Source organism: Dendropsophus ebraccatus, chromosome 9, assembly GCF_027789765.1.
Source record: "Dendropsophus ebraccatus isolate aDenEbr1 chromosome 9, aDenEbr1.pat, whole genome shotgun sequence".
Classification (NCBI taxonomy): Eukaryota; Metazoa; Chordata; class Amphibia; order Anura; family Hylidae; genus Dendropsophus; species Dendropsophus ebraccatus.
In genome coordinates this window covers 2,477,455-2,500,401 of record NC_091462.1, presented here as the reverse complement: position 1 = coordinate 2,500,401, position 22,947 = coordinate 2,477,455, and the positions used below count along the sequence as shown (strand labels likewise).

The 22,947-nt window shown below is 51.0% G+C and overlaps 1 protein-coding gene across 7 annotated transcripts in view; it reads right to left on the bottom strand.

The window, feature by feature from the left end:
- Window positions 1-22,947, bottom strand: part of TNS1 (tensin 1) — a 362,619-nt gene that overhangs the window by 166,036 nt on the left and 173,636 nt on the right. For all 7 annotated transcript variants that reach the window (XM_069982318.1, XM_069982317.1, XM_069982319.1 and 4 more), the window contains 4 exons: window positions 20,047-20,122; window positions 16,202-16,331; window positions 12,396-12,461; window positions 4,651-4,767 (listed from right to left, as the gene is read on the bottom strand). In XM_069982318.1, the coding sequence (XP_069838419.1) occupies window positions 4,651-4,767; window positions 12,396-12,461; window positions 16,202-16,331; window positions 20,047-20,122 (389 nt within the window). The remainder of the gene's footprint in view (window positions 1-4,650; window positions 4,768-12,395; window positions 12,462-16,201; window positions 16,332-20,046; window positions 20,123-22,947) is intronic.

The following is a 22,947-nucleotide window of genomic DNA, read 5'->3' as shown; positions in this document are numbered from 1 at the left end:
CAAACACACATATACACCAGTGTTACAGACATATATATATATATATATATATATATATAGCCACAGATACATACACACACACATATACACCAGTGTTACAGACATTACTTACATACACACACATATACACCAGTGTTACAGACATTGCTGACATACACACACACATATACACCAGTGTTACAGACATTACTTACATACACACACACATATACACCAGTGTTACAGACATTGCTGACATACACACACACATAAACACCAGTGTTACAGACATTACTTACATACACACACACATATACACCAGTGTTACTGACATACACAAACACACACACATATACACCAGTGTTACAGACATTACTTACATACACACACACACATATATGCACCAGTGTTACAGACATTACTTACATACACACACACATATACACCAGTGTTACAGACATTGCTGACATACACACACACACATAAACACCAGTGTTACTGACATACACAAACACACACATATACACCAGTGTTACAGACATTACTTACATACACACACACATATACACCAGTGTTACAGACATTACTTACATACACACACACATATACACCAGTGTTACAGACATTACTTACATACACACACACATATACACCAGTGTTACAGACATTACTTACATACACACACACATATACACCAGTGTTACAGACATTACTTACATACACACATATACACCAGTGTTACAGACATTGCTGACATACGCACACATATACACCAGTGTTACTGACATACACAAACACACACATATACACCAGTGTTACAGACATTACTTACATATACACACATATACACCAGTGTTACAGACATTGCTGACATACGCACACATATACACCAGTGTTACTGACATACACAAACACACACATATACACCAGTGTTACAGACATTACTTACATACACACACACAAATACACCAGTGTTACAGACATTGCTGACATACGCACATATAAACACCAGTGTTACTGACATACACACACACACACATATACACCAGTTACAGACATTACTTACATACACACACACATAAACACCAGTGTTACTGACATACACAAACACACACATATACACCAGTGCTACAGACATTGCTGACATACACACACATATAGCCACAGATACATACACATAGTGACATATACATATACCCACAGATACCTATATATATACACACACTGACACACATACACAGCACTTACAGCTCCCAGGCTTCTCTCCTCCTGTAGTCCGGGCTGATCTTCAAATAGAAGTATTGAGGACCTTTGGGTCATGTGACCATAAGGTCCTTCATCCCTCTCTTGTGCCGTGCAGGGTTCAGCCCGCTCACTCGGCACTACAGTGAGGGGGCTGATATATATATATATATATATATATATATATATATATATACATATATACACACACACACAGAGTGTGAGAGCAAACACTCACATGAAGGTGTCAGCTTACTCTGCTGCTGCTGCCTCCTGACAGCCATAAATCACAGGCTGCCACCTGCCTGCCACATGACAGCACCAACCATTATTACCAGCACCACTATCTGTGACTGGCAGGAAAAGTGTAAACAAATGCTGGAGGGGTCAGGTGGGCAGGACGCCCGGTTACCCCAATCTGTGAGTCAGCACCTTATACCATCATCTTCATCAGTGCAGTCAGATGTCAGCACCAACCAACCACTAATACCAGCACCAACCAACCACGATTACCAGCACCAACCAACCACTAATAACAGCACCAACCAACCACTAATACCAGCACCAACCAACCACTAATAACAGCACCAACCAACCACGATTACCAGCACCAACCAACCACTAATACCAGCACCAACCAACCACGATTACCAGCACCAACCAACCACTAATACCAGCACCAACCAACCACGATTACCAGCACCAACCAACCACTAATACCAGCACCAACCAACCACTAATACCAGCACCAACCAACCACTAATAACAGCACCAACCAACCACGATTACCAGCACCAACCAACCACTAATACCAGCACCAACCAACCACGATTACCAGCACCAACCAACCACTAATACCAGCACCAACCAACCACTAATAACAGCACCAACCACGATTACCAGCACCAACCAACCACTAATACCAGCACCAACCAACCACGATTACCATCACCAACCAACCACTAATACCAGCACCAACCAACCACTAATACCAGCACCAACCAACCACTAATACCAGCACCAACCAACCACTAATACCAGCACCAACCAACCACTAATACCAGCACCAACCAACCACGATTACCAGCACCAACCAACCACTAATACCAGCACCAACCACTAATACCAGCACCAACCAACCATGATTACCAGCACCAACTAACCACTATTACCAGCACCAACCAACCACTAATACCAGCACCAACCAACCACTATTACCAGCACCAACCAACCACTATTACCAGCACAAACCAACCACTAATACCAGCACCAACCACTAATACCAGCACAAACTACTAATACCAGCACCAACCACTAATACCAGCACAAACCACTAATACCAGCACCAACCACTAATACCAGCACCAACCAACAACTAATACCAGCACAAACCACTAATACCAGCACCAACCAACCACTAATACCAGCACCAACCACTTATACCAGCACCAACCATTATTACCAGCACCAACCAACCACTAATACCAGCACCAACCAACCACTAATACCAGCAACAACCACTAATACCAGCACCAACCATTATTACCAGCACCAACCAACCACTAATACCAGCACCAACCAACCACTAATACCAGCACCAACCAACCACTAATACCAGCACCAACCAACTACTAATACCAGCACCAACCATTATTACCAGCACCAACCAACCACTAATACCAGCACCAACCAACCACTAATACCAGCACCAACCAACCACTAATACCAGCACCAACCAACTACTAATACCAGCACCAACCATTATTACCAGCACCAACCAACCACTAATACCAGCACCAACCACTAATACCAGCACCAACCACTAATACCAGCACCAACCATTATTACCAGCACCAGCCAACCACTAATACCAGCACCAACCAACCACTAATACCAGCACCAACCAACCACTATTACCAGCACCAACCAACCACTAATACCAGCACCAACCAACCACTATTACCAGCACCAACCAACCACAAATACCAGCAAGGTGCACTACAGCTCCCAGCAAGGTATCAGCACCAACCACTAATACCAGCACCAACCAACCACTAATACCAGCAAGGTGCACTACAGCTCCCAGCACGGTATCAGCACCAACCACTAATACCAGCACCAACCAACCACTAATAGCAGCACCAACCACTAATACCAGCAACAACCAACCTCTATTACCAGCACCAACCAACCACTAATACCAGCACCAACCAACCACTAATACCAGCACCAACCAACCACTAATACCAGCACCAACCAACTACTAATACAAGCACCAACCATTATTACCAGCACCAACCAACTACTAATACCAGCACCAACCACTAATACCAGCACCAACCAACCACTAATACCAGCACCAACCACTAATACCAGCACCAACCATTATTACCAGCACCAACCAACCACTAATACCAGCACCAACCAACCACTAATACCAGCACCAACCAACCACTAATACCAGCACCAACCAACCACTATTACCAGCACCAACCAACCACTATTACCAGCAAGGTGCACTACAGCTCCCAGCAAGGTATCAGCACCAACCACTAATACCAGCACCAACCAACCACTAATACCAGCAAGGTGCACTACAGCTCCCAGCACGGTATCAGCACCAACCACTAATACCAGCACCAACCACTAATACCAGCACCAACCAACCAGTATTACCAGCACCAACCAACCACTATTACCAGCAAGGTGCACTACAGCTCCTATCACACCTCAGCAGGTGAAGGCCGTCAGGGAATGCTGAGAGTTGGGCTACATTCACACGGACCAAAACTGGTGGAATTACCGCCGGCCTCCCGTCATACTGGCAGTCTATGGGAGGCTCGCGCGCCTCCTCTCTCCGCGTTTCTCCATACTGAAGAATGGACATGTCGATTCTTCAGTGCGGAAAGAGGTGGTGCGCGAGCCTCCCATAGACTGCCAGTATGACGGGAGGCCGGCGGTAATTCCACCAGTTTTGGGCCGTGTGAACAGAGCCTTGTAGTTGTAGCACAGTGGGTGATCTACACAATGCTCTGTAGGTACGCAATGCTCTGTAGGTACGCAATGCTCTGTAGGTACGCAATGCTCTGTAGGTTCCGCACATCCTGATATATACTGCATAGAGGACTCTGTGACCCGGACCCTCAGCTGTGGGAAGCCTATTGTAAAGGGTTTGCTGTTTCCTCTATGCTTTACACTACAGTTCTGCTCTATTAGCATACAGCTCTGCTTCCTATGACTGCCTGCTGGGTGTACATTCACTGAGATGATCAGAAAAGCAGAGCAAAAAGACAGAGGGGAGGGGCCACAATAATGGGAGGGGCCACAATATGCAGGTATATAGCTGTCCTCCAGGAGGCTCCGCCCATTAGGATTATCAACAATGAACATGAATACAGGAATATTCCACATCCAGACTGAAGCACCGACCTTCCACACTGTCCTCCCGATGGGCGTTGAAATTGTCATAAGAATCCCAGCGGATCAGCGGATCAGAGGTGTTATAGTCCACAGAGACGCTGGGACCGTTCTCCAAGTGCTCCATCCCTGCAACATACAAGAGACCAGAGTCATCCACAGCACAGGGAGACCTGCCAGCTGCAGTGATATAACAGTTATATCACAGTATATATGGAGCAGTATTATAGTAGTTATATTCCTGTATATAGGAGCAGTATTATAGTAGGTATATTCCTGTATATAGGAGCAGTATTATAGTAGTTATATTCCTGTATATAGGAGCAGTATTATAGTAGTTATATCCCTGTATATAGGAGCAGTATTATAGTAGTATATTCCTGTATATAGGAGCAGTATTATAGTAGTTATATTCCTGTATATAGGAGCAGAATTATAGTAGTTATATTCCTGTATATAGGAGCAGTATTATAGTAGTATATCCCTGTATATAGGAGCAGTATTATAGTAGTTATATTCCTGTATATAGGAGCAGTATTATAGTAGTTATATCCCTGTATAGGAGCAGTATTATAGTAGTTATATTCCTGTATATAGGGGGCAGTATTATAGTAGTATATTCCTGTATATAGGAGCAGTATTATAGTACTTATATCATAGTATATATGGAGCAGTATTATAGTAGTTATATTCCTGTATATAGGAGCAGTATTATAGTAGGTATATTCCTGTATATAGGAGCAGTATTATAGTAGTTATATTCCTGTATATAGGAGCAGTATTATAGTAGTTATATCCCTGTATATAGGGAGCAGTATTATAGTAGTTATATTCCTGTATATAGGAGCAGTATTATAGTAGTATATTCCTGTATATAGGAGCAGTATTATAGTAGTATATCCCTGTATATAGGAGCAGTATTATAGTAGGTATATTCCTGTATATAGGAGCAGTATTATAGTAGTTATATTCCTGTATATAGGAGCAGTATTATAGTAGTTATATTCCTGTATATAGGAGCAGTATTATAGTAGTATATTCCTGTATATAGGAGCAGTATTATAGTAGTTATATTCCTGTATATAGGAGCAGAATTATAGTAGTTATATTCCTGTATATAGGAGCAGTATTATAGTAGTATATCCCTGTATATAGGGGGCAGTATTATAGTAGTATATTCCTGTATATAGGAGCAGTATTATAGTAGTTATATTCCTGTATATAGGAGCAGTATTATAGTAGTTATATCCCTGTATATAGGAGCAGTATTATAGTAGTTATATCCCTGTATATAGTGGGCAGTATTATAGTAGTTATATCCCTGTATATAGGGAGCATTATTATAGTAGTTATATCCCTGTATATAGGAGCAGTATTATAGTAGTATATCCCTGTATATAGGGGGCAGTATTATAGTAGTTATATTCCTGTATATAGGAGCAGTATTATAGTAGTATATCCCTGTATATAGGAGCAGTATTATAGTAGTTATATTCCTGTACATAGGGAGCAGTATTATAGTAGTTATATCCCTGTATATAGGAGAAGTATTATAGTAGTATATTCCTGTATATAGGAGCAGTATTATAGTAGTATATTCCTGTATATAGGAGCAGTATTATAGTAGTTATATTCCTGTATATAGGAGCAGTATTATAGTAGTTATATCCCTGTATATAGGGAGCAGTATTATAGTAGTTATATCCCTGTATATAGGAGCAGTATTATAGTAGTTATATTCCTGTATATAGGAGCAGTATTATAGTAGTTAGTGGGGCTTTTTGGGTCTGGTCCTGTGACATTGGGGTTGCAGGGCCGTTCCATGGCCTCCCTTCCCTGCACGTGCACGCTTTGCGGGGTTGGCAGTCGCTGACCGACACGGTGTGGAGTTAGCGTAGGGACCCGTGTGGACCAGAGGACCTGCGCGGTGGTACACGGGGCAATATGGTTTGATCAATTCATATACAGACACTCTGGTGTTGATTTTTAATATAGGCCTGGCGGCATTAGTATCAGCCATAGATGGGATGTGCAGCCGTTCCATTCTCTCCAGTTCGTGTTTTGCAATTCTCCCTCTCTGAACGGCTAGCACTCCTTTATAAGACCCACATGACCAAAATTAGCAGGATATGTCTGTGCTCACATGTCTGGACCCTATGTCTTCCCCATTCTGTGAGAGCAGCAATGGTAAGTGTAATACCATATCCATACTTGTGTCGTTTGGGGGCAGCCTTCCCCGCCGGTGGTGCTGGCTGGGTTTTGGTGGGGCTTTTTGGGTCTGGTCCTGTGACATTGGGGTTGCAGGGCCGTTCCATGGCCTCCCTTCCCTGCACGTGCACGCTTTGCGGGGTTGGCAGTCGCTGACCGACACGGTGTGGAGTTAGCGTAGGGACCCGTGTGGACCAGAGGACCTGCGCGGTGGTATTATAGTAGTTATATCCCTGTATATAGGAGCAGTATTATAGTAGTTATATTCCTGTATATAGGAGCAGTATTATAGTAGTATATCCCTGTATATAGGAGCAGTATTATAGTAGTATATCCCTGTATATAGGAGCAGTATTATAGTAGTTATATTCCTGTATATAGGAGCAGTATTATAGTAGTATATTCCTGTATATAGGAGCAGTATTATAGTAGTTATATTCTTGTATATAGGAGGAGTATTATAGTAGTTATATTCCTGTATATAGGAGCAGTATTATAGTAGTATATTCCTGTATATAGGAGCAGTATTATAGTAGTTATATTCTTGTATATAGGAGGAGTATTATAGTAGTTATATTCCTGTATATAGGGGGCAGTATTATAGTAGTATATTCCTGTATATAGGAGCAGTATTATAGTAGTTATATTCCTGTATATAGGAGCAGTATTATAGTAGTATATTCCTGTATATAGGAGGAGTATTATAGTAGTTATATTCCTGTATATTGGAGCAGTATTATAATAATTATAAAGAGAGGATTTTCACCAAAATTTCAAGAAAATTATACCTAACAATAATCCTGTGGTTTTCCTTTTTCTTTCTATTTTGATGGTATAGTGACTGTCACAGTTTTCCCTCATGTCCGTTTTTCTGTGATATATATTAAATGTCATACAGGAGTCTGGTAAAGTTGGGTAACATTCTGTTTCTGATGGGTTTGGTTGCAGCCTTACGCTCCCAGAACTTCACTCCCTTGTGCAGTCCATAGACTTTCATATGGAGGGAAGTTTGTTTACACTTTCCGTATGACTGTGCGGCAGGAAATAAGGGGCGGGGCACAGGGAATAAGGAGCAGGGGAGCGAATAAGGGGCGGAGCAGTGAATAAGGGGCGGAGCAGCGAATAAGGGGCGGAGCAGGGAATAAGGGGCGGAGCAGGGAATAAGGGGCGGAGCAGCGAATAAGGAGCAGGGGAGGGAATAAGGGGCAGAGCAGGGAATAAGGAGCAGAGCAGGGAATAAGGGGCAGAGCAGGGAATAAGGGGCGGGGCACAGGGAATAAGGGGCGGAGCAGCGAATAAGGAGCAGAGCAGGGAATAAGGGGCAGAGCAGGGAATAAGGGGCAGAGCAGGGAATAAGGGGCAGAGCAGGGAATAAGGGGCGGAGCAGGGAATAAGGGGCGGAGCAGGGAATAAGGAGCAGAGCAGGGAATAAGGAGCAGAGCAGGGAATAAGGAGCAGAGCAGGGAATAAGGGGCAGAGCAGGGAATAAGGAGCAGAGCAGGGAATAAGGGGCGGAGCAGGGAATAAGGGGCGGAGCAGGGAATAAGGGGCAGAGCAGGGAAAAAGAGGCAGAGCAGGGAATAAGGGGCAGAGCAGGGAATAAGGAGCAGAGCAGGGAATAAGGGGCAGAGCAGGGAATAAGGGGCAGAGCAGGAAATAAGGGGCAGAGCAGGGAATAAGGGGCAGAGCAGGGAATAAGGGGCAGAGCAGGGAATAAGGGGCAGAGCAGGGAAAAAGAGGCAGAGCAGGGAATAAGGGGCAGAGCAGGGAATAAGGGGCAGAGCAGGGAATAAGGGGCAGAGCAGGGAATAAGGGGCAGAGCAGGGAATAAGGGGCGGAGCAGGGAATAAGGGGCGGAGCAGGGAAAAAGAGGCAGAGCAGGGAATAAGGGGCAGAGCAGGGAATAAGGAGCAGAGCAGGGAATAAGGGGCAGAGCAGGGAATAAGGGGCAGAGCAGGGAATAAGGGGCAGAGCAGGAAATAAGGGGCAGAGCAGGGAATAAGGGGCAGAGCAGGGAATAAGGAGCAGAGCAGGGAATAAGGGGCAGATCAGGGAATAAGGAGCAGAGCAGGGAATAAGGGGCAGAGCAGGGAATAAGGGGCAGAGCAGGGAACAAGGGGCAGAGCAGGGAATAAGGAGCAGAGCAGGGAATAAGGGGCAGAGCAGGGAAAAAGAGGCAGAGCAGGGAATAAGGAGCAGAGCAGGGAACAAGGGGCAGAGCAGGGAATAAGGGGCAGAGCAGGGAATAAGGGGCAGAGCAGGGAATAAGGGGCAGAGCAGGGAAAAAGAGGCAGAGCAGGGAATAAGGAGCAGAGCAGGGAATAAGGGGCGGAGCAGGGAATAAGGGGCAGAGCAGGAAATAAGGGGCAGAGCAGGGAATAAGGGGCAGAGCAGGAAATAAGGGGCAGAGCAGGAAATAAGGGGCAGAGCAGGAAATAAGGGGCAGAGCAGGAAATAAGGGGCAGAGCAGGGAATAAGGGGCGGAGCAGGGAATAAGGGGCAGAGCAGGGAATAAGGGGCAGAGCAGGGAATAAGGGGCAGAGCAGGGAATAAGGGGCAGAGCAGGGAATAAGGAGCAGAGCAGGGAATAAGGGGCAGAGCAGGGAATAAGGGGCAGAGCAGGGAATAAGGGGCAGAGCAGGGAATAAGGGGCAGAGCAGGGAATAAAAAGCAGAGCAGGAAAAAAGGGGCGGAGCAGGGAATAAGGGGCAGAGCAGGGAATAAGGAGCAGAGCAGGGAATAAGGGGCGGAGCAGGGAATAAGGGGCAGAGCAGGGAATAAGGGGCAGAGCAGGGAATAAGGAGCAGAGCAGGGAATAAGGGGCGGAGCAGGGAATAAGGAGCAGAGCAGGGAATAAGGGGCAGATCAGGGAATAAGGGGCAGAGCAGGAAATAAGGAGCAGAGCAGGGAATAAGGGGCGGAGCAGGGAATAAGGGGCAGAGCAGGGAAAAAGAGGCAGAGCAGGGAATAAGGGGCAGAGCAGGGAATAAGGGGCAGAGCAGGGAATAAGGGGCAGAGCAGGAAATAAGGGGCAGAGCAGGGAATAAGGGGCAGAGCAGGAAATAAGGGGCAGAGCAGGGAATAAGGGGCAGAGCAGGGAATAAGGGGCAGAGCAGGAAATAAGGGGCAGAGCAGGGAATAAGGAGCAGAGCAGGGAATAAGGGGCAGAGCAGGAAATAAGGGGCAGAGCAGGGAATAAGGAGCAGAGCAGGGAATAAGGGGCGGAGCAGGGAATAAGGGGCGGAGCAGGGAATAAGGGGCAGAGCAGGGAATAAGGGGCAGAGCAGGGAATAAGGAGCAGAGCAGGGAATAAGGGGCAGAGCAGGGAATAAGGGGCAGAGCAGGGAATAAGGGGCAGAGCAGGGAATAAGGGGCGGGGCGGAGCAGGGGTGGTGGAATTTGCAAAACGGAACCAAACCTGAAGGCAGAGGTGGCGCTGTTTTTGGAACAAAGGGGCCATGTTACACCTTTAAAACCTTGTAAAAGTTCCTGAATGCTAGAAAACAATGGTGCAGTGCGGTGCAGGTGTCCGGCCACCTGGGGGTAATATATTCCCAACTCAAAAGTATATCAGTCACTGGCTCTAAACTGCCCCCAACCTAATGACTGCTGATCCCAACTAGAATATAGCAGCCACAGGGCCCCCCACAGGTATAGCAGCCACAGCGCCCTCCACAGGTATAGCAGCCACAGGCCCCCCCCACAGGTATAGCAGCCACAGCGCCCTCCACAGGTATAGCAGCCACAGGGCCCCCCCCCACCGGTATAGCAGCCACAGGGCCATCCACAGGTATAGCAGCCACAGCGCCCCCCACAGGTATAGCAGCCACAGCGCCCCCCCACAGGTATAGCAGCCACAGCGCCCTCCACAGGTATAGCAGCCACAGCGCCCTCCACAGGTATAGCAGCCACAGGGCCCCCCACAGGTATAGCAGCCACAGGGCCCCCCACAGGTATAGCAGCCACAGGGTCCCCCACAGGTATAGCAGCCACAGGGCCCCCCACAGGTATAGCAGCCACAGGGCCCCCCACAGGTATAGCAGCCACAGGCCCCCCCCACAGGTATAGCAGCCACAGGGCCATCCACAGGTATAGCAGCCACAGGGCCCCCCCACAGGTATAGCAGCCACAGGGCCATCCACAGGTATAGCAGCCACAGGGCCCCCCCACAGGTATAGCAGCCACAGCGCCCCCCCACAGGTATAACAGCCACAGGGTCCCCCACAGGTATAGCAGCCACAGGGCCCCCCACAGGTATAGCAGCCACAGGGCCCCCCACAGGTATAGCAGCCACAGGCCCCCCCACAGGTATAGCAGCCACAGCGCCCTCCACAGGTATAGCAGCCACAGCGCCCTCCACAGGTATAGCAGCCACAGGCCCCCCCCACAGGTATAGCAGCCACAGGCCCCCCCCACAGGTATAGCAGCCACAGGGCCCCCCACAGGTATAGCAGCCACAGGCCCCCCCCACAGGTATAGCAGCCACAGGGTCCCCCACAGGTATAGCAGCCACAGGGCCCCCCACAGGTATAGCAGCCACAGGGCCCCCCCCTCAGGTATAGCAGCCACAGGGCCCCCCCACAGGTATAGCAGCCACAGCGCCCCCCACAGGTATAGCAGCCACAGGGTCCCCCACAGGTATAGCAGCCACAGCGCCCCCCCACAGGTATAGCAGCCACAGGGCCCCCCACAGGTATAGCAGCCACAGGGCCCCCCACAGGTACAACAGCCACAGGGCCCCCCACAGGTATAGCAGCCACAGGCCCCCCCCACAGGTATAGCAGCCACAGGGCCCCCCACAGGTATAGCAGCCACAGGCCCCCCCCACAGGTATAGCAGCCACAGGGCCCCCCACAGGTACAACAGCCACAGGGCCCCCCACAGGTATAGCAGCCACAGGGCCCCCCACAGGTATAGCAGCCACAGGGCCCCCCACAGGTATAGCAGCCACAGCGCCCTCCACAGGTATAGCAGCCACAGGGCCCCCCACAGGTATAGCAGCCACAGGCCCCCCCCTACAGGTATAGCAGCCACAGCGCCCTCCACAGGTATAGCAGCCACAGGGCCCCCCCCCACCGGTATAGCAGCCACAGGGCCCCCCCCCCACAGGTATAGCAGCCACAGGGCCATCCACAGGTATAGCAGCCACAGGGCCCCCCCCCACAGGTATAGCAGCCACAGGCCCCCCCCACAGGTATAGCAGCCACAGGGCCCCCCCCACAGGTATAGCAGCCACAGGGCCCCCCCCACAGGTACAACAGCCACAGCGCCCCCCCACAGGTACAACAGCCACAGCGCCCCCCACAGGTACAACAGCCACAGGGCCCCCCACAGGTTCCGGGTAACAATGCGCCACCCCGTACATAACAGATCTGTGCTGATACTCTGTGCCGGCCGCCATGGGTCTCTACACCAGTATGTGCCATGTGAGAAGAGGAGCGGCCCCTTGTATCACCCTCTGCAGTCCTTCACCTATGACAAGAACTACAACCCCCAGCAGACACAAGGCTTCCTCCTCATAGATCTCCACAGTCGGGGACTCTTCTCACCTTGGATCTTCTCTGGGCCGTAGGAGAAGACAAATTCTACTTTTCCGTATTCCGGGAACCTGTCATCTGAAAGAACAGAGGAAGTTATGGTAACAATGTGCAAGAGAATCCCTAAAATTACCCACAATCCCTCTCACTGTGTAGAGATGATACACGGATCGTTCTGTGCCAGTCAGCAGGGGGAGCCCTCACCCCTCTTACAGTCTGACAGCAGGGGGAGCCCTCACCCCTCTTACAGTCTGACAGCAGGGGGAGCCCTCACCCCTCTAACAGTCTGACAGCAGGGGGAGCCCTCACCCCTCTAACAGTCTGACAGCAGGGGGAGCCCTGACCCCTCTAACAGTGTGACAGCAGGGGGAGCCCTCACCCCTCTAACAGTCTGACAGCAGGGGGAGCCCTCACCCCAGTAACAGTCTGACAGCAGGGGGAGCCCTCACCCCTCTAACAGTCTGACAGCAGGGGGAGCCCTCACCCCTCTAACAGTCTGACAGCAGGGGGAGCCCTCACCCCTCTAACAGTGTGACAGCAGGGGGAGCCCTCACCCCATTAACAGCAGGGGGAGCCCTCACCCCTCTTACAGTCTGACAGCAGGGGGAGCCCTCACCCCTCTAATAGTCTGACAGCAGGGGGAGCCCGCACCCCTCTAACAGTCTGACAGCAGGGGGAGCCCTCACCCCTCTAACAGTCTGACAGCAGGGGGAGCCCTCACCCCTCTAACAGTCTGACAGCAGGGGGAGCCCTCACCCCTCTAACAGTCTGACAGCAGGGGGAGCCCTCACCCCTCTAACAGTCTGACAGCAGGGGGAGCCCTCACCCCAGTAACAGTCTGACAGCAGGGGGAGCCCGCACCCCTCTAACAGTCTGACAGCAGGGGGAGCCCTCACCCCTCTAACAGTCTGACAGCAGGGGGAGCCCTCACCCCTCTAACAGTCTGACAGCAGAGGGAGCCCTCACCCCAGTAACAGTCTGACAGCAGGGGGAGCCCTCACCCCTCTAACAGTCTGACAGCAGGGGGAGCCCTCACCCCTCTTACAGTGTGACAGCAGGGGGAGCCCTCACCCCTCTTACAGTGTGACAGCAGGGGGAGCCCTCACCCCTCTTACAGTCTGACAGCAGGGGGAGCCCTCACCCCAGTAACAGTCTGACAGCAGGGGGAGCCCTCACCCCTCTTACAGTGTGACAGCAGGGGAAACCCTCACCCCTCTTACAGTCTGACAGCAGGGGGAGCCCTCACCCCTCTTACAGTCTGACAGCAGGGGGAGCCCTCACCCCTCTAACAGTCTGACAGCAGGGGGAGCCCTCACCCCTCTTACAGTGTGACAGCAGGGGGAGCCCTCACCCCTCTTACAGTCTGACAGCAGGGGGAGCCCTCACCCCTCTTACAGTCTGACAGCAGGGGGAGCCCTCACCCCTCTTACAGTGTGACAGCAGGGGGAGCCCTCACCCCTCTTACAGTGTGACAGCAGGGGGAGCCCTCACCCCTTTAACAGCAGGGGGAGCCCTCACCCCTCTTACAGTCTGACAGCAGGGGGAGCCCTCACCCCTCTAACAGTGTGACAGCAGGGGGAGCCCTCACCCCTTTAACAGCAGGGGGAGCCCTCACCCCTCTTACAGTCTGACAGCAGGGGGAGCCCTCACCCCTCTAATAGTCTGACAGCAGGGGGAGCCCTCACCCCTCTAACAGTCTGACAGCAGGGGGAGCCCTCACCCCTCTAACAGTCTGACAGCAGGGGGAGCCCTCACCCCTCTAACAGTCTGACAGCAGGGGGAGCCCTCACCCCTCTAACAGTCTGACAGCAGAGGGAGCCCTCACCCCTCTTACAGTCTGACAGCAGGGGGAGCCCTCACCCCTCTAACAGTCTGACAGCAGGGGGAGCCCTCACCCCTCTTACAGTGTGACAGCAGGGGGAGCCCTCACCCCTCTTACAGTCTGACAGCAGGGGGAGCCCTCACCCCTCTTACAGTCTGACAGCAGGGGGAGCCCTCACCCCTCTAACAGTCTGACAGCAGGGGGAGCCCTCACCCCTCTAACAGTCTGACAGCAGGGGGAGCCCTCACCCCTCTAACAGTCTGACAGCAGGGGGAGCCCTCACCCCTCTAACAGTCTGACAGCAGAGGGAGCCCTCACCCCTCTTACAGTGTGACAGCAGGGGGAGCCCTCACCCCTCTTACAGTGTGACAGCAGGGGGAGCCCTCACCCCTCTTACAGTGTGACAGCAGGGGGAGCCCTCACCCCTCTTACAGTCTGACAGCAGGGGGAGCCCTCACCCCAGTAACAGTCTGACAGCAGGGGGAGCCCTCACCCCTCTTACAGTGTGACAGCAGGGGGAGCCCTCACCCCTCTTACAGTCTGACAGCAGGGGGAGCCCTCACCCCTCTTACAGTCTGACAGCAGGGGGAGCCCTCACCCCTCTTACAGTCTGACAGCAGGGGGAGCCCTCACCCCTCTAACAGTCTGACAGCAGGGGGAGCCCTCACCCCTCTTACAGTGTGACAGCAGGGGGAGCCCTCACCCCTCTAATAGTCTGACAGCAGGGGGAGCCTCACCCCTCTTACAGTCTGACAGCAGAGGGAGCCCTCACCCCTCTAACAGTCTGACAGCAGGGGGAGCCCTCACCCCTCTTACAGTCTGACAGCAGGGGGAGCCCTCACCCCTCTAACAGTCTGACAGCAGGGGGAGCCTTCACCCCTCTAATGGTGTGAACGTGGTCTTAGATGAGAGTTGACAATGGAGGCTGTATACCAGGAGTTCCACACATCAATGACAGTTCATGAAGATGGAGGATGGGGGGAGTAGTGAGGACGTCTCCCTGGGGTCAGGTCGGGTATATAGTATATACTGACTGATTTGTGAGGTCCCTCTGAGAATAACTGAGGCGACTTCTGCGTTATTGTTGGTTCCGGGTCAGGAGGTCGGGGCTGGCGGTGACTTGTAAATGCTGCATTTACACTGAGCGATAATTCGCCCGATCGTATGATTAACGATTTCGAAATAACGTTTTGTTTTTGATAACGATCAGCGTTTAGACAGAACAATATATCATATGGAAAAATCGTATTGCGATCGCTTAAGCCTATCTCACACATAGGTTAAATCGGTGAAAGACTGTTTACACGTTTAAACGATTTGCGAATTTTTTGCGAACGACCGACGACGATTTGAGAACATGTTCAAAGATCAAAATGAACAATTTCTCGCTCGTCGCTTGATCGTTCGCTATGTTTACACGGAACAATTATCGCTCAAATGCGATCGTTATCGTGCAAATTTGAACGATAATCGTTCCGTGTAAACGCAGCATAAGTCGTATCCATTACATCCATGTCAGAGGGACAGGTGCAGCCTATTAAGGAGCTCAGCTCAGGGGGCAGGCCTGAAGACCAGGGGCGGAGCTAGGCCCCCCCCCCTCCCCAGCCCGATAACACACCTGCAGCTCCTCCCCTGCTGCCCTTATAGGTACCATGGAGGCCGATCACGCTCCACCCAGGCCCCCTTGTGGTTTCGTGGTCTGCCTCCATGGGAGCTACGTCACTGCTGAAGACGTAGTGTAATACAGAAACTGGGCTTGCTGGGGTGTATGACACAGCTTTCCCAGGCTCCTGACTGCCCCAGGTACATAACGCCTCGCACCTCAGAGGAATCATCATCTCCAAACCAGCAGCCCTGATCTGCGGCTGTTGTGGAACTACAAGTCCCATCATGCTGTGAACTGTAGTTCTGTAATAGCTGGACCCAGAGCAATCATGTGACCTGCTGCGGCCCCGGGTCCTGCATCCCCTAACCCACCCAATCCCCTGCTCCGTACCTTTAAAAGCTCCATCCAAGTCTTCCTTCCCAAACACGACTCCGAGGTCATGGACGGCGCAGGTGTGGAACTGCACGCGGAATATGACGTCCCGGGTCGGGCTGCGATACTTCTTGTGGTAACACTTCAGCTGAATGAGGGAGAGAAGAGAATATAAGGGAGGCCGCACGTGCAGCAACCACCACGACCACCCAGCTTTCCCAGACCCCTGATCTAAAGAGACCTCTATAACACCTGTCACCCAGCTTTCCCAGACCCCTGATCGAGAGAGACCCCTATAGTGGCTGTCACTCAGTTTTCCCAGACCCCTGATCTGGAGAGACCCCTATAGCGGCTGACACCCAGATTTCCCAGACCCCTGATCTGGAGAGACCCCTATAGTGGTTGTCACCCAGCTTTCCTAGACTTAGATCCCCATTCCCACATCCATGTCTATGCAGCGTTCAGGAGTGGAACATGAACTGGGGGATCGGGGTCCTAGGAAAGCTGGATAACCCCCAGCACTGCAGCACAGAGGACGCTCTCCATCACCAGTAACACTGCTTCCACCCAGAGGATGGACAGATACCGCCCAGAGAAGCAGAGCACACAGAGGATGGACATATACCACCCAGAGAAGCAGAGCACACAGAGGATGGACATATACCACCCAGGTAAGAGGAGCACACAGAGGATGGGCATATACCACCCAGGTAAGAAGAGCACACAGAGGATGGGCATATACCACCCAGATAAGCGGAGCACACAGAGGATGGACATATACCACCCAGGTAAGAGGAGCACACAGAGGATGGACATATACCACCCAGGTAAGAGGAGCACACAGAGGATGGGCATATACCACCCAGGAAGAAGAGCACACAGAGGATGGACATATACCACCCAGATAAGCGGAGCACACAGAGGATGGACATATACCACCCAGATAAGCGGAGCACACAGAGGATGGACATATACCACCCAGAGAAGCGGAGCACACAGAGGATGGACATATACCACCCAGAGAAGCGGAGCACACAGAGGATGGACATATACCACCCAGGTAAGAGGAGCACACAGAGGATGGGCATATACCACCCAGGTAAGAGGAGCACACAGAGGATGGACATATACCACCCAGATAAGCGGAGCACACAGAGGATGGACATATACCACCCAGATAAGCAGAGCACACAGAGGATGGACATATACCACCCAGATAAGCGGAGCACACAGAGGATGGACATATACCACCCAGATAAGCAGAGCACACAGAGGATGGACATATACCACCCAGATAAGCAGAGCACACAGAGGATGGACATATACCACCCAGATAAGCGGAGCACACAGAGGATGGACATATACCACCCAGATAAGCACAGAGGACATATACCACCCAGAGCACACAGAGGATGGACATATACCACCCAGATAAGCGGAGCACACAGAGGATGGACATATACCACCCAGATAAGCGGAGCACACAGAGGATGGACATATACCACCCAGATAAGCAGAGCACACAGAGGATGGACATATACCACCCAGATAAGCGGAGCACACAGAGGATGGACATATACCACCCAGATAAGCGGAGCACACAGAGGATGGACATATACCACCCAGATAAGCGGAGCACACAGAGGATGGACATATACCACCCAGATAAGCGGAGCACACAGAGGATGGACATATACCACCCAGAGAAGCGGAGCACACAGAGGATGGACATATACCACCCAGAGAAGCGGAGCACACAGAGGATGGACATATACCACCCAGGTAAGAGGAGCACACAGAGGATGGGCATATACCACCCAGGTAAGAGGAGCACACAGAGGATGGACATATACCACCCAGGTAAGAGGAGCACACAGAGGATGGACATATACCACCCAGATAAGCGGAGCACACAGAGGATGGACATATACCACCCAGATAAGCAGAGCACACAGAGGATGGACATATACCACCCAGATAAGCGGAGCACACAGAGGATGGACATATACCACCCAGATAAGCAGAGCACACAGAGGATGGACATATACCACCCAGATAAGCAGAGCACACAGAGGATGGACATATACCACCCAGATAAGCGGAGCACACAGAGGATGGACATATACCACCCAGATAAGCACAGAGGACATATACCACCCAGAGCACACAGAGGATGGACATATACCACCCAGATAAGCGGAGCACACAGAGGATGGACATATACCACCCAGATAAGCGGAGCACACAGAGGATGGACATATACCACCCAGATAAGCGGAGCACACAGAGGATGGACATATATCACCCAGATAAGCGGAGCACACAGAGGATGGACATATACCACCCAGATAAGCAGAGCACACAGAGGATGGACATATACCACCCAGATAAGCGGAGCACACAGAGGATGGACATATACCACCCAGAGAAGCGGAGCACACAGAGGATGGACATATACCACCCAGGTAAGAGGAGCACACAGAGGATGGGCATATACCACCCAGGTAAGAGGAGCACACAGAGGATGGACATATACCACCCAGGTAAGAGGAGCACACAGAGGATGGACATATACCACCCAGATAAGCGGAGCACACAGAGGATGGACATATACCACCCAGATAAGTAGAGCACACAGAGGATGGACATATACCACCCAGATAAGCGGAGCACACAGAGGATGGACATATACCACCCAGATAAGCAGAGCACACAGAGGATGGACATATACCACCCAGATAAGCAGAGCACACAGAGGATGGACATATACCACCCAGATAAGCGGAGCACACAGAGGATGGACATATACCACCCAGATAAGCACAGAGGACATATACCACCCAGAGCACACAGAGGATGGACATATACCACCCAGATAAGCGGAGCACACAGAGGATGGACATATACCACCCAGATAAGCGGAGCACACAGAGGATGGACATATACCACCCAGATAAGCAAAGCACACAGAGGATGGACATATACCACCCAGATAAGCGGAGCACACAGAGGATGGACATATACCACCCAGATAAGCAGAGCACACAGAGGATGGACATATACCACCCAGATAAGCAGAGCACACAGAGGATGGACATATACCACCCAGATAAGCAGAGCACACAGAGGATGGACATATACCACCCAGATAAGCAGAGCACACAGAGGATGGACATATACCACCCAGATAAGCGGAGCACACAGAGGATGGACATATACCACCCAGATAAGCAGAGCACACAGAGGATGGACATATACCACCCAGATAAGCACAGAGGACATAAGCACAGATAAGCAGAGCACACAGAGGATGGACATATACCACCCAGATAAGCAGAGCACACAGAGGATGGACATATACCACCCAGATAAGCAGAGCACACAGAGGATGGACATATACCACCCAGATAAGCAAAGCACACAGAGGATGGACATATACCACCCAGATAAGCGGAGCACACAGAGGATGGACATATACCACCCAGATAAGCAGAGCACACAGAGGATGGACATATACCACCCAGATAAGCACAGAGGACATATACCACCCAGAGCACACAGAGGATGGACATATACCACCCAGATAAGCAGAGCACACAGAGGATGGACATATACCACCCAGATAAGCAGAGCACACAGAGGATGGACATATACCACCCAGATAAGCAGAGCCCACAGAGGATGGACATATACCACCCAGATAAGCAGAGCACACAGAGGATGGACATATACCACCCAGATAAGCGGAGCACACAGAGGATGGACATATACCACCCAGATAAGCAGAGCACACAGAGGATTCCCAGATATGCAGTGCACATAGATGCTGTACATTATATTCTGTTGCATGTGCCGAGTCTTACCAAGATGTCGCCCTTCAGCAGCAGCCCCGGCTCTATGGTGATGCAGATGCTGGTCTCACTGTCCCCCTGCACATTACTGCAAGAAACAGAACAGATTGGGTCACATCCTAGTAGTTACTCAGTATGATGTTTGGTTGTACTTCATCTTTAAGGGTACAAACCCACACACCGTATACACAGCAGATATGCAACAAATACGCAGCAAATACGCAGCAGATTATATGGTACAGATTTGATGCTGTGTTCAGTTATTTACATCTAATCTGCTGCGTGTTTGCTGCGTATTTGCTGCGTATCGCAGCAGTAAATACGCTGCTTATACGGTGTGTGGGTTTATACCCTAAGGGTACAAACACACACGCAGTATACGCAAAAGATACGCAGCAGATTTGGTGGTGCAGATTTGATGCTGCGTTCAGTTATTTAGATCTAATCTGCTGCGTATTTGTTGCATATCTTTTGATTATTTGCTGCGTATTTGCTGCGTATCGCAGCAGTACATAGGCTGCGTATACGGTGTGTGTGTTTATACCCTAAAGGGGAACTCCGGAGAATACACCACTTCCTGCAGGACATGCAGCAGCTAATTAGTACTGGAAGACTGGAGATTTTTATACAGAAGTAAATTATAACTTTTTGACACCAGTTGATTTAAAAGAAAAACATTTCTGCAAAGTTCCCCTTTAAAGGGAACCAATCAGCACAATCCCAGCAGCTGCACATATGTAGTCAGGTCTCCTGTCAAATCTGCTCCTGTAGCTGCATATCCCAGTATAACATGTTGCGTGTTGTGAATGGGAGAGAGCGGCGACTAGTCGCAGCGAAGGACACCGCCGGATGACTAGTCACGGCCCAGGACGCGGCCCAAATGACTAGTCACGGCTCAGGACGCCGTCCAGAGGACTAGTCGCAGTTCAGGACACCGCCCAGATGACTAGTCACGGCTCAGGACACCGCCCCGATGACTAGTCACGGCTTAGGACACCGCCCACATTACTAGTCACTGCCCGGGACACCACCCAGATGACTAGTTAAGGCTCAGGACACCACCCAGATGACTAGTCACGGCCAAGGACACCACCCAGATGACTAGTTAAGGCTCAGGACACCACCCAGATGACTAGTCACGGCCAAGGACACCGCCCAGATGACTAGTCACGGCTCAGGACACCGCCCAGATGACTAGTCACGGCTTAGGACACCGCCCACATTACTAGTCACTGCCCAGGACACTGCCCACATGACTAGTTAAGGCTCAGGACACCACCCAGATGACTAGTCACAGCTCAGGACACTGCCCACATGACTAGTTAAGGCTCAGGACACCACCCAGATGACTAGTCACGGCTTAGGACACCGCCCACATTACTAGTCACTGCCCGGGACACCACCCAGATGACTAGTCACAGCTCAGGACACTGCCCACATGACTAGTTAAGGCTCAGGACACCACCCAGATGACTAGTCACGGCTCAGGACACCAGATACAGTAGGAGACCTGCGCACAGCTCTCTGACTGCTTTCCTATTAAATAATCTACAGTTTCCTATAGTTAACTTAGGCTCAGATACAGCACAACCAAGCTGCTGGGACTTGTAGCTCCACAGCCGCTCTGCATCTCGTATGCCAGCCATCTGTGAATGGAAAACTACCGTCCTGGTAACGTGGCAGAAGGGGCGTCAGTCGCCATGGAGACCCTGACATCATAACCTGAGGTCGCGCCACGAGGTGACACTAAAAAGCAGCAGGAAGTGGAAGTGTAGGGGTCGTGGGAAGGAATGTGAGTGCGTGACCCCAAACACGTGGGAACCCGCTGCCGTATAAGAGAAATATCCGAGGGGGGAAACGAGATCCCCACAAATCTATTCTGCTCCTGGGAAAGCTGGGTTACCACTGGGGTGCCCTCCAGCACAGCTCCTATAGGACCCCCATCACAACACAGACCGAGGGTCCGGGACCCCTTCACAACACAGCCGGAGGGTACAGGACCCCAACATAACACAGACAGAGGGTCCAGGACCCCGTTATAACACAGTCCAAGGGTCCAAGACCAAACTAGAACACAGCCCCAGGGTCCATGACCCAACTAAAATACAGCCCGAGGGTCCGAGGCCCCATCATAACACAGCCCGAGGGTCCGGGACCCCGTCATAACAAATCCTGAGGGTCCGGGACCCTGTCATAACTCAGTCCGAGGGTACGGGACCCCGTCATAACACAGCCCGAGGGTACGGGACCCCGTCATAACTCAGTCCGAGGGTTCGAGACCCAACCGGAACACAGCCCGAGGGTCCAAGACCCATCATAACACAGTCCGAGGTCCCGGGACCCCGTCATAACACAGCCCTGTGTCATGATGGGGTCCTAGACCCTCGGGCTGTGTTCTGGGTAGGTCCTAGACCCTCGGGCTGTGTTCTGGTTGGGTCCTAGATCCTCGGGCTGTGTTCTGGTTGGGTCCTAGACCCTCGGGCTGTGTTCTGAGTAGGTCCTAGACCCTCGGGCTGTGTTCTGGTTGGGTCCTAGATCCTCGGGCTGTGTTCTGGTTGGGTCCTAGACCCTCGGGCTGTGTTCTGGATGGTTCCAGAACCCCATCATAACAAATTTTGAGGGTCCAGGACCCTGGATGAGCCTCGGGGGGTGTACAATTACTGAGTATGACATCATCGGGAGCTGCTCCGATCTCTAGTCCGAGTGACATCACAGCGGCAGCCATATTGAGTTTCATCATAACATAACATATCGCCCCCTAGTGTCAGCACGAGGTACAGCACGGATGATACTGCTCATATATCGCCCCCTAGTGTCAGCACGAGGTACAGGACGGATGATACTGCTCATATATCGCCCCCTAGTGTCAGCACAAGGTACAGGAAGGATGATACTGCTCATATATCGCCCCCT